At 49.9% G+C, this 12,405-nt stretch overlaps 1 protein-coding gene across 1 annotated transcript; it reads left to right on the top strand.

Moving 5' to 3' along the window:
- The first annotated feature begins 8,561 nt into the window (after positions 1 to 8,561).
- On the top strand, positions 8,562 to 10,295 carry LOC146178995 (exonuclease mut-7 homolog). The gene has a single exon (XM_084580092.1). The coding sequence runs from the start codon at positions 8,562 to 8,564 to the stop codon at positions 10,293 to 10,295; it is 1,734 nt and encodes a 577-aa protein (XP_084436218.1).
- The last annotated feature ends 2,110 nt before the right edge of the window (positions 10,296 to 12,405 follow it).

Raw genomic sequence — 12,405 nt, 5'->3', positions numbered from 1 at the left:
GGCTCTGACCCCGAGTTCGTGGAGGTTTTTAAGATCGTGTCATACCTGACATTGTCAAAAGCCTTTTTCAGGTCTAGTCCGAGAATTATTCGGGTGTCTCGCGTTTCACATCAGTAATTCTGTTTCATCTGAAGCATTGCGTCCCGTATAGAAAGTTTTGGCTGGAATCCAATCCTGGTGTGGGGGGGGGGGGGGGGGGGGTTAAAGCTCTTGCTCCTCCATAAATCTGTTGAGGCGGGCCTGAATAATACGCTCCATGAGCTTACCTACACAAGAGGTGGGAGAAATTGGTCTAATGTTTTTATGGCTGAGGGGTTTGCCTGGTTTTGGAATGAGAATTATCTCTGCCGTTTTACATGTTTGTCGTATCGAACCCCCGACCAGCATTCCTGCATGTACTTAGGGAATGTAGAGTACCTTCATCTAGGTTACGGAGTACCTTATTGTTTACCCTACCTGAGCCGGAGGCAGATTTAGTTTAGCCTGGCAATTTCTGCTCTTACCTCAGCTATAGAGTAACGGGAGAGTCGATTTGTGTTTTCCGAACCGGTATAATCTGGGAAAGCTTGGCTGCGGGTATTGCCTCAATATGCCTTTCAGTTCAAGAATAAGGTCCGCTAATGTGCCTGCATATGCATCTATGAGCTTTTGTAGGCTCTGCCTCCGAGTGGTCCTGCTACTTGTATGGTCAAGTTGATGACGGTGCAAATTCAAAGTATTACAAGTATTCCAATTCCCATATTACAATCCATGTGGCTACATATGTCGTCCAAGTTCTGCTGTGCACGTTTAGCTGCATGATCCTCAATCTCCTTGTTTAGTCTAGTTATTCTTCTGCGCAGATTGCGGTTCAATCTCTGTCTTTTAAGCCGTTTCTCGAGCCATTTCTTTGCCTCCCATAGACGAAGAACGCGACTGCCCGCAATCTCCAGGTGGTTAGCCTGCTCTAATGTGCGAGTGGCCGCCTTGACGTCATTGCATAAACCATCCTGCAGACATCTGTCTAGAATGTCGGGGTTATCTGCTTCTTTTGCGGATCTTTTAGCGCGGAATGTGTCCCAATCTACAAGGGTGGGCGCGTGCTAGAGGAGTGACCCCATTTTTGGCAAATATCAAATGGGAGACGTGTACTTGGACACGCTGCAGCGGGTGGGCACTATTTTGATACCTCACTGTTATGCGTTGAGCGACAATTTGTGACCTTTAATGGCCTCATGTGCGTATCCCCAAGCCGGATGTTGGGCACTGAAATCTCTAGCAAAAATTACGGGGTGATTGCCTGCAAGTTTTAGGGCTGGTCGCCTGAAAGCTGAGTAAGTCAAAACTAGCTTTCCTTAATTTAGGGCTGCTATGGACATTGAGTACAAAGAGGCTGTGGTCGGGTTTGTATGTGGAATCAATTCGACTAGCACGTGTATGACATTTCTATAAAATAGAAAAACGGCGCACATACGAACGAAGACATACAGAAGGAAACAACACGGACAGGAGCGCACTTGCAACTTATGCGTGGTCAAAGAAACACCTCTCACTCATTGAGCATACGCCAAGGAATTCAGCAGTGCCAAGAACATAAAACCCAAAAACAAACCATGACGCAGCTGTACCGTATAGAGCCAACCCGAATCAATCGCCACAGAGCAGTGTCGTGTAGAAAAGGACGGCGCAACGTTTGTACCCGGCCGCTCTGATTTATTAATTTAGGCCACAAATTCGAATAGCACGTTCTGAAATCTTTGAACTCATTTTTCTCAGTTCACACTTTTTGCAAAACCACAACTTACCATTTTCAAACTCTTTCGACAAAGGCTGTTGCAAGGTGATTTCTGGACTAAAATTTTGTTGGGAACAAGACAAAGTACTTTTTGGATTCCTAAGTACTCTGTGAGATAAAAATTAGAGGGGTTTAACCCTGCTGAACCGAATTTAGAGCGAAAGCTTTAGCTGCCGTAGGATGAGCGTTGCATCGAACACGGCCAGCATCAAAACTTCACCGGCGTTGGCAGAATTCACTTTCATGCCCTGTGCATGCGATACCAGAAAGCGTGGCCCGCATGGAAAGTTTTTCCGGGCGATTCGTCGACGGCAGCGGAGCGTGTTTTTTTTTTCCGCCGGAGAGGTCGTTTTCGCCAAACGACTGGCAAAGTTCTCTTGTTGTTGTTCTTGTTGTGGCTGTAGGAAGAAAGAAAAGAAAATGCATGGGCCTGCTACTGGCTCTGTAGCTGAGCCACCTCCGTTGCCTCGTGCGGACAGAAGAGAAAATAGACAAGAAAGAAATAAGAACAGGGAGAGAAAGACGCGCGCCGCAACAACAGCCGTCGTCCACCACCTACGAAGCGGTGGCGGGTGCAATGACGGCCTACAACAGATAAATATCAGTGGCAGGCTAGCCCCCGCCGCAAGCGGCGGTGACCTACCTACCCCAGCCCCATCAGGGAAAGGATTTCTGCCGGAACATAAAAATACGTCGACGCCGGGAGAGGGCACTGGCAGTCTCCCGGCGTCTGCGCGGCGTCGGCGTATCTGCCACACTTGTTTCTGTGGACACCTGTAACAGGGCGTAAGGGAAGGGAGGAAGGTGGGAGAGAAAGCGGAAAGAGAAGCAGGAGCTGTAGTTGAGGGCTACGGAGTACTTTTGACCACCTGAGGATTAACGTGCGTTGACATCGCACAGCACACGGACGCCTCTTCGTTTCGTCTCCATCGAAACGCAGCCGCCAAAGTCGGGTTCGTACCCGCGGGTACTCCGGCACAGTAGTCGGGCGTCTTACCACTGCACCACCCTGGCGGGGAGCGTTGTTTTAGGAGTGTTTTAGAAAGGTCCGGACATCGGGCTCCGTGCATTTCTTTATTTTTTTAGGCTAGCTAGCCAGAGCGGCGAGCAGCTTCGCTGGTGTGTGACAGTGTTTTCAATTTTTCTTTTTTTATATGGAGTGTTTAATTCTGGAGAAAGTGGCAGGAAAATTGTTCATTGGCTATGTTGCTAGGGTGTTGGCGGAAAAGTATGTTTATGCGGGAATTGTTTGAGATCAGGGTGCGCTTATCGAAAGTGGCTGTTTAAAAAAAGCAAAAATGATAATTTCAACGAAGAGTCTCCGTGGCAGGGACCCTAACGGTGCATTGCGCGCTCGGCGCATTGTCAAGGGGTCAGTTTTATGGCATTTTCAAGTCGCTGTCGCACGTGGTCCCAGCGGACGGTCGCGGCCGTCCGCTGGGACCACGTGTGAGTGTCTGCGCAGAGCTCGGAGGCTGCTTATGCGCTTCTAGCCTTGTCAGCGGAACTCAGACGCCTTTCTTGTGCTATGGCTTCTGTTTTGGGTCCATAGCTGTTAGAAGTGATGCCTGTGCCTGTTTTCTTGGCACACGTGACCCGGAAGAGAAATATTTACAGCTTGAAGCTTGCGGCGACAGGATGGATGGATGGATGGAATAAACTTTAATGTCCAACAGATAAGGTGATCTACCCACCCCCCGACACGCAGGTCAAGGGGCGGGTGCTGCCGCCTCAGAGGCAGGCCGGGAGGTCTTGGGTCCGAGCAGCCTCTTCAGACAGTTGGACGAGTAGGAGCTGGAGCTCAGGGTCCGAGCTGCGCAGCAGGGTCTCCCAGGTGTCTCTACAGCCTATATTGTTCGTCCTCCTGGGAGAATACGGGCATTCCCATATTATGTGGTCGAGGGTCCCTCTCGCCCCACAAAGATTGCACTTGTCACTCCTAGCCTCAGGGAACATGTGGTTCGCCATAACCGGGTGCGGATATGTATAAGTTTGCAGTCGCCTCCACGCCACTGCTTGTCTGCTGTTTAATTTCGGGTCTGGTGGGGGTACCAGTCTACGATCCAATCTGTAGTGCTGCGTGATCTCCCCATATTTTAGCAAGCGCTCTCCGCTTCCTCGGTCATCAAGTGGCCCTATAGCGGCTCGGCGGTAGAGATCTCGAGCCAGCTTGTGGGCCGCCTCGTTGCCGGGGACGGCTTCGTGCGCAGGAGTCCAAATTATTTGAATTTTCCTATCCAACTTTTTCTGGCCTAGGATTCTGGCTGCTAAGGGCGAGATCCTGCCCTTGCTAAAATTTTGTATGGCAGTTTTGCTGTCACTGATGACAAACTTCGCTTCCGTTCCGACGCAAGCTAACGCGATCGCAGTTTCCTCGGCTATTTCTATGCTCCGCCCGCGCAAAGTGGCAGCTGTCACGGGATTGCCCCGGCCGCTGACGACCGTTGCTACCGTGAAACTGCCACCACCTCCCGCCGCGTCTACATAGGCCACTTCATGTTCCGAAATTTCGCCGAATCTAATTTCTAATGCTTCGGCTCATTTTTTCCTCCTGTCTTTGTTATATTCTGGGTGCATGTTTTTTGGCAGCGGGGGAATCACCAAATTTTGTCCGACGTTAACTGGCGGAAGCGGTGCGAACCTCTCAAATTGAGAGACTTTGCGGCGACAGGAACTAGATGCGCGCGACCTCGACGCTCGCGCCCAGACGGGGGCGCGCGCATCGCACAACTGGGCGGCAACAAAACGCAGCTCGGCTGCTGACCATGCAGAATTGAATTCACGACGCTGCACTCAGTCAGCTCTGCCAGAGTCTAGGTGGCTCTGGCTCTGCCAAAGCCGTCAGACGTGCCAGGATACTAGGATACTAGTCATCGTCGACCTCGAAGTTGCCAAGCCATTCGACAACGTCCTCCATGAAGCGATTCTTCAACAACTTCAGGCTCTCGGTGTTGGGCATCGCACGTATGCGTACATCCGAAACTTCCTCACTGACCGCACAGTGCAACTTAAAGCCGGCACGGGAGATCCTTCCATCATCTCTCCGGGAAACCGTGGCACGCCGCAAGGCGCCGTACTTTCGCCGATGCTTTTAACGTCACACTGATAAGCCTGCCGAAGCTACTGGCCGACATCCCTCACCTGCATCACAGCATTTATGCTGACGACCTCACACCTTGGATCACGCGCGGCAGCGACGGCCAGATTGAAGACTCTACAGACCGCCATCGAACGGATCGGAGATTATCTAAATACAGTTGGACTCACCTGCTCGGCGACAAAGTCCGAGTAGATCATCATCTCTTCCCCGGGACGACGCCCTTTAAAGATACTTCCTGACATCAACCTCCAGGTTCAAGGAAACCCGATTCCTCGAACAGATAACATCAGGATCTTGGGCTTGCATCTACAGGCCAACGGCAGCAACATCACGCTCCAACGCATCGGCTAGTCGGTGGTACAGATCGGACGCCTCCTTAAGCGAATCTCCAACAAGCATCATGGCATGCGAGAGTCCAACTCCCTGCGCCTCGTTCAAGCGTTCATCAGCTCCCGGATCGCCTACTCTGGACCCTACTTACGTCTCACTCGTGCTGCAAGCGAATGGCTACAGGCGTCACTTCGAAAAGCGTACAAGACGGCCCTAAGTCTTCCCATCTTCACAGCTACCCATAAGCTCATGGCTCTCGGAATCTCCAATACCGTGAGCGAACTGATCGAAGCAACCCTCACCGCCCAGTATTAGCGGCTCTCACTCACACACGCTGGCCGAGCAGTGCAGTACTGCAGCAAGTTGGGATTTCCCCGCCGAGATCGGCCCCAAGTTACGCTGCACTTACACCGGAATATCGCCTAAATCTCTGCATCCCTCCCATTCTCAAACAAATGCACCCGGAACACCACGCCGAGAGACGGGTCAACCGGACTTGTCAATTCGAGAAACGCTTCAGCGGACGTCGTCACGTATACGGCCGCTTCTTACCATCTATCGAGGCCAGTGATGGTGGCGGTAGCTATCGCCCCTCACCGCAGCTGGTACACAGCCTGCAGAATTCGCAAAGCAGAAACAGTAACCGCAGCCGAGGAGGTTGCCATTGCGCTAGCGCTAGCCGACCCTAATGCTATAGTCGTCATCAGTTATTCTCAACAGGCTATCCGCAACTACTATGCTGGCCGTATCTCTTGCCAAGCGTTACACATTCTATGTTCTACAGCACCCTCTTCCACATCTCGCTTTCTTCTTTGGGCTCCAGCTCACGAGTCGCTCAGCGAAAACGCCCAGGTGCGCACTCTCGCTCGAGATCACAGCTGCCGAGCCGAAAGTATGATTAGCCCCCTTGCTTCCGCTGAGTTAGAAGAAGACGGAGAGGCGCGGTTTCTGCGGCGCTAGCACACAAGGTATTTCGTTGTAAGAGGGGGCAGGCTGCGGATGCCAATGGTTCGATATTACGCACTCTCCCCTGCCGCCTCCCCTCATTCACCATTGGGCCATTGTGAGGAATGTAACATCTCACGCTCTTCTCTATTCACCACTTACACGGACATACTCCAGCACTACCAACTCCAAAGATGTACATATACTCCCGCACACCGCGATCTAACAAGGCGCGAGGCCGTCCAATGGCGCAAACTACAAACTGACAGCTTCCCACACCCCCTCTTATACAGCAGGATCTTTCCGGAACAGATAGCCCCCATGTGTAAACACTGCTCAACTCCGGCCACTCTCATACACATGGTGTGGACTTGTACACACTAAACACAACTCAAACACCCCAGAGACGTGGGAGTCTCTGGTCTCTCCTGCGTACTTCCGATCCAGCAGACCAACGCTGGCTTATCCAGCGCGTGGTGGAGGGATCCCCGCCGCCCTCTAAGCCAGCGCAACCGGTCCTTTGACTGGTCCATGACTGGCCCCCTCTTTTTTGGGCGCAATAAAAGAGTTCACCACCACCAAAGTACAAAGCCTGCTCTGCGCTGTGGCGCACGCATGCGCAGTGCGGAAACAACCATTCTCTCTGCACCGACGCGCGCATCTGCTGGGATGTCGCTACCGTCCTCCTCCTCCTCCTCCTCCTCGTCTTCCTCATCTCTGTAGCGAGCGCAGCGGCAGAACATCTGCGGAAAGGTGCAGCTGGAGAGCAGCGTTTGCAAACCTGTAAAGAACTCGTCGAAAACTATTGATTAGGAAGATGTATAATGCCTAGATCCTGGCTTAGATTAATAAAGGCCGGCCGTTGCCTGTCGGCGATTATACTAGCCGGAAGCTTCCCAAACCCTATCTGGTTGTTTCAAATCCAGAGAGATGAGAGGAAAGATAAATGAAAAACCTACGAAGCTAGGGCGACTTTCGATCGATACATAATTTGGAAATGCCCTAGATATCCGGGTGGCAGCATTAAAAAATTACAGGGTCTCAGAATGGCGAAAGCCTACCCTTCCTATCCCATAATTTGCCTCCCATCGTTAGCCTTCTTGTCGGCATTCGTTGCAGGGCTACATATAATTGGAAAGGAAAGGCGCAGTGTCTATCACACTGTCTGGCAAGTGTTAACTTGAACGGTACACCATCGCTCCTGTGCTCCTGTCGCGTGGCGTTCCTTGGTGCGCGTTCGCAGATGGCAGGGACGCATACCGCCTCGGCCAATCATCATCATCATCATCATCAGCCTGACTACACCCATTGCAGGGCGAAGGCCTCTCCCATATTTCTCCACTTAACTCGGCCAATCAGAGCGCCGCAAAAGCGGGACACACTTTGTCCACGACAGCATGAGCCATTAAAGGCTTTCGCCTGAAAAGTAGAGAAGCCTGGGAGACCCTGCTACGAAGCAAAGTCCCCACTGACCAGCAACGATTGAGCCATCCGCCTTGCAGCTGAGGCCACGAAGAACTTATCTTCGACAGTTTTTAGTCGCGGATCGAGGTCCCAGCCCCGGCCGTTCCTCGGACCTGCGTGCCAGGAGCGGGCAGTAGTGCCTCCTAAATCGGTGGAAAATCAAATTTAATCAAGCAATCTCCTGGCGTTGCATCGAATGCAAACAGTGCGTTTTGCTCGAGTGCCGTATGAACAGCGTCCTCACGGAGGCATATTCTTTTTTTATCATTTTTGTGGCTCTGGACTATGGGCCCATTTTGTTATCTGTATCTTTGTCTTAATTCAAAAAATTTTACTCACTCACGCGCACGCACTGCGGCGCATAAGCATAAAGTTTCAAGAAACTGCCGGCGTCCGAGCTAGTCCGTGTGTGTGTGTGAACAACTTTTATTTCCACCAGAATGGAGGCCCCCTACTCCCGCCCCCGGCACGCAGGCCTTGGGGACGGGGGCCGCGACCTCCGCGATTAGAGGCTGGCAAAGACTCCCGAGCTCACCGGTGACGCCATCTCCGAGCAGGCTATAAGAGAAAAAATATAACATAAATAATCTTTTTTTTTTTTTGCAAGATTAAAAACACTGCCGGCGTCCGAGCTAGTCCGAGCTTACCGGTGACGTCGTCTCCCAGCAGAGAAAAAATATCACACAAATAAAAATTCTTGCAAGATGAAAAAAAAAAACAGAAAAAAAAAGGATTTTTTTTTTTAAATTCCTTGTTCGAGCCGTCGGATTGGTCGACACGGTAGTCGCAGTGTCGTGTGCTTGGCATATGCGGACCAGCTGCCAGATTTCGTTGATAAATCTTTTGTTTACGCGCACAGTGAACGTTTACTTGCGTCTTTTCGCCTCAACAGCGCGGTTTTTCTGATGTCACCTGACCCTCCGCGGTTGTGCGAGTAGCAACTTTACTATGGAGCCATCATGGGTGAATCATTTGGACAATGCTTGGCATTCTGGAAGAAACAAGAAGACCGACAATCTTGTAAGGCTTCTGCATGGATACTTCGACAGAGCTCCCAACTGCTTTGAATGTGCGCTTGATCTGATGCATACAGCGCGGGATTTCCATCGGAATCGTCCCAAAACTCTGACCTATACAGTCATGAAGGAATTTCAGGAGTGGATATCGCATCACCCAGCTCTGTATGCAGGACTTGGGAAGGAAATGAAGCACCGTGCTTTGGCGGTAGTTGTCAAGCAAGCAAACACATCTCTGATTGATGTCGTGTGTCAAGTGTACAAGTTGGAAGAGAATCCCTATGACTACACTGACGTCATAGACGACTTGATAGTCAGGAACTGTTACAACGAGGCAAGCACCATCGTTGCAAGGCTGAAACTTCAATCATATTACAAACTTGAAGCGATTGCTGTCCCACTCTACCTTCTTGACAAAATGAACCTGCTGGAGAAGTACATGGAAGGAGAGCCTCAAGTCCAGATAGATCTGCTGAAGTTCCTGGACCTCTTGTTCGCTGAGCCGTCTCGTGTTGAGAGGCTGCAAAACAATCTGAACATCAAGTCGGTGAGCAAAGAAAAGCTTTGTGAAAAAACAATTGCCAAGGTTGCATCCAGGCTACTTAAGCAGTATGGTCTGTCAGTCGAGCTCTGTCCTAATATTCACTACAGTAGGAGCAAGAAGGATCTGAGGTACCTTATTCATAAGCGGTATGATGAGAGAGACTGCTCGGAAGCAAGCTGGAATGAGATGATTTATGATGCTGTCCAACGTTTCACAAAACTGCAGCATGATCTTCTCAACTACTTGATGCAATTCAATGAATATGAAACTGCTCTCAGCTTTGCACTGAAGCTTGGTTATCCAGAAGATTGTTGGCCAACATACCTTCTGGACTACAAAAATCAATGTGAACCAAAAAAAGTGCAGGAACTGCTTTCGTCTTGGAACTTGACTGATGTTCCAGACTCTACTGGCATGTTCTTGGAGTTGAGGCTTGACCTTGAAGATGTTTCTATGGTTAGTTCTTCTGCTGACTTAAAGCATTGCATTAGAGTTATTACAGACTACAATGTTGTTGGTATCGACGCAGAGTGGAAGCCAACTATTGGCTTGATTCCTTCAAGGCTAGCCTTAATCCAGCTGGCGGTGTGGGATTGCGTATTCATCTTGGATGTGCCAAAACTCTTAGCAGAATTGCAAGGCTCTGATTGGGATGAACTGTTCTCTGAAGTTCTGTCCTCGCATAGTATTCTGAAGTTAGGTTACGGCATTGTTGAAGACCTCAGGCTACTTACAGATACAGTCATGAGGCCAAATGCTAAGGTCAACAGAGTTGTGGACCTGTGCAACTTTACACAGAAGCTACAACGTGACTACCCAAGGGTTATTAAACCAGTGTACCCAAAGCTGAACTGCAAAGGACTGGCTGAACTGACACATTTGATGCTGGGCTTACCATTAAACAAGAGTGAGCGCTGCTCCGATTGGGAGAAGAGACCACTGCGTCCATCTCAAACTCTGTATGCAGCTTTGGATGCCTACTGCCTACTGCAAATCTATGAAGAGCTTATGAAAAGGTGTGAAGAGGAACACCTGGACCTTGGAATGCTTCTTCAAGAGGCTGAAGAAAGCCTGGATAGACATCAGCTGAGCCAAGATGGCCCACAGAAGTACAAGCCATAGGCATACAGGCAAAATGGTCGCATGCCTACATTCGGCATGTATTAGTGTTCTGCTGTCGCTTACGACTTCCTGGAAGGGATGAGGCTTTTGTATTGTACTGTCTTCGCAACGTTTATGCTCTTCATCTTTAAGAGCTTTTGTTTTCTATTTAATTTGTCTTGACTGGCCCGGAGTCTGCTCTTGAACAATCAGGCCTGCAGCTCAAGCAAATAAAAATTAATAAAGGCAAGGATCATTGCTTTTACATTATGTTTTTACTAATCTGATGCTTCCCTCAGTTTTGTGATTGAGCACATCTAGTGCGCAATCTGTGAATGAAAGCTTCCAACTCAATGTTGTCTCCTGCAGTGGATCTTTTAGATTTTGTCTTGTATTTGCACTTATTGGAGAAAACTGACTCAGAGAACATTTAATGTTAGAACCTTAGTGAGGCTAATTTAGCAGTCCTCTTTGAGGAACTAGCGGGCATGAATTGGGATGTCATATGGCTTAGGTCAGAATGCGAAATGAGGCACATACTGTACTCCGCACAGCACACGGGTGCCTTGCTTTTCGCCTCCACAAATATCCCCAGGCGGTCGAAACCAACGTTACTAGAACAACCTTTCTAGTAACGTACGTCGAAACTACTCCGGAGCCCTCTGCTATGGCACACCTTTCTCTCTTTCTGCTCTCACTCCCACCTTCTCTTCCCTTAGAGCGCGGTCAGGTGTCCACAGATCGTGTGACAGATACTGCGCCTTTCCTTTCCTGTGAACCAATTATTATTATATTGTGGTAATTGGTTGAGCCCCGCCGGGGTGGTACAGTGGTAAGACGCCCGACTACTGTCCGGAGTTCCCGGGTTCGAACCCCACCTCAGCGGCTGCGTTTCGATGGAGGCGAAACGAAGTGGCGTTCGTGTGCTGTGCGATGTCAGCGCACGTTAAAGATCCCCAGGTGGTCGAAATTACTCCGTAGCCCTCCACTACGGCTCCCCTATCTCTCTTTCCACTTTCACTCCCACCTTCAGCCCTTCCTTAAGGGTGGTACAGTGGTAAGACGCCCGACTACTGTCCGGAGTTCCCGGGTTCGAACCCCACCTCAGCGGCTGCGTTTCGATGGAGGCGAAACGAAGTGGCGTTCGTGTGCTGTGCGATGTCAGCGCACGTTAAAGATCCCCAGGTGGTCGAAATTACTCCGTAGCCCTCCACTACGGCTCCCCTATCTCTCTTTCCACTTTCACTCCCACCTTCAGCCCTTCCTTACGACGCGGTTCAGGTGTCCACATAGCAAGTGTGACAGATACTGCGCCTTTCCCTTCCTGTGAACCAATTGGTTTACACGAAAGGAAACGCGCAGTATTTGTCACTACGCGGAATTTAGAGGACAAATCTCGCCTACGCGAGATTTTTTCTATGAGCCTATTTTTCGCCTTATAAATATCTTCCAATTTTATTTTGTGTGATGATTCTGCTTGTCCTACTCCTGAACGCCAAAGTTGGTTCATTGGCAAAAATAGCATTAATGATCCGCCGCGATGGTGCAGTGGTTAAGATGCGCGACTATTGTGCCGGAGTACCCGGTTTCGATCCCGACCGACGGTGGCTGCGTTTCGAAGGAAGCCAAACGAACAGGACGTCCATGTGCTCTGCGATGTCAGTGCTCGTTTTAAAGATTTCCAGGCGGTCGAAATTATTCCATAGCCCTCTACTACGACTCCTCTTGCTCTTTTTCCACTTTCGCTCCAACCTTCCACCCTTCCCTTATGGCGCGGTTTAGATGTCCAGGCATTACAAAAGGCGGACGAGTTGAGAATTATTGGCCAAGAGATTCATAAATCTGGCAAAGGAACACTTTTCTTTTATTGCCTGGTCTTGACACGAGAACAAAATCAGCAAAAATCACTCAAATGCTATTTACAGACGCTATTTACATATGACACACTAATATTCACGCATATACAACAAAGGCTCTAGCCTTGAGAGCCACGTTTTCCCGAAAATAAATTCTGGCAGGCCGTGCATCTTTATCGCAATGGTAACCCACCATTCTTGACCGCCATATACAGTGGAGGCCCATAAGCAGAATTAAATCAAATGGTACGGCCCATCCTCACTTTCTACGCATA

The sequence above is a fragment of the Amblyomma maculatum genome, chromosome 9 (genome assembly GCF_055883805.1).
Source record: "Amblyomma maculatum isolate TAMU_Amacu chromosome 9, ASM5588380v1, whole genome shotgun sequence".
Lineage (NCBI taxonomy): Eukaryota > Metazoa > Arthropoda > Arachnida > Ixodida > Ixodidae > Amblyomma > Amblyomma maculatum.
The sequence above is the reverse complement of the archived record's forward strand: the minus strand, read 5'-3'. Positions and strand labels throughout refer to the sequence as shown.

Excerpts from the sequence above, each read along its gene's own strand:
- LOC146178995 (XM_084580092.1), top strand. The coding sequence starts at position 8,562 with ATGGAGCCATCATGGGTGAATCATTTGGACAATGCTTGGCATTCTGGA.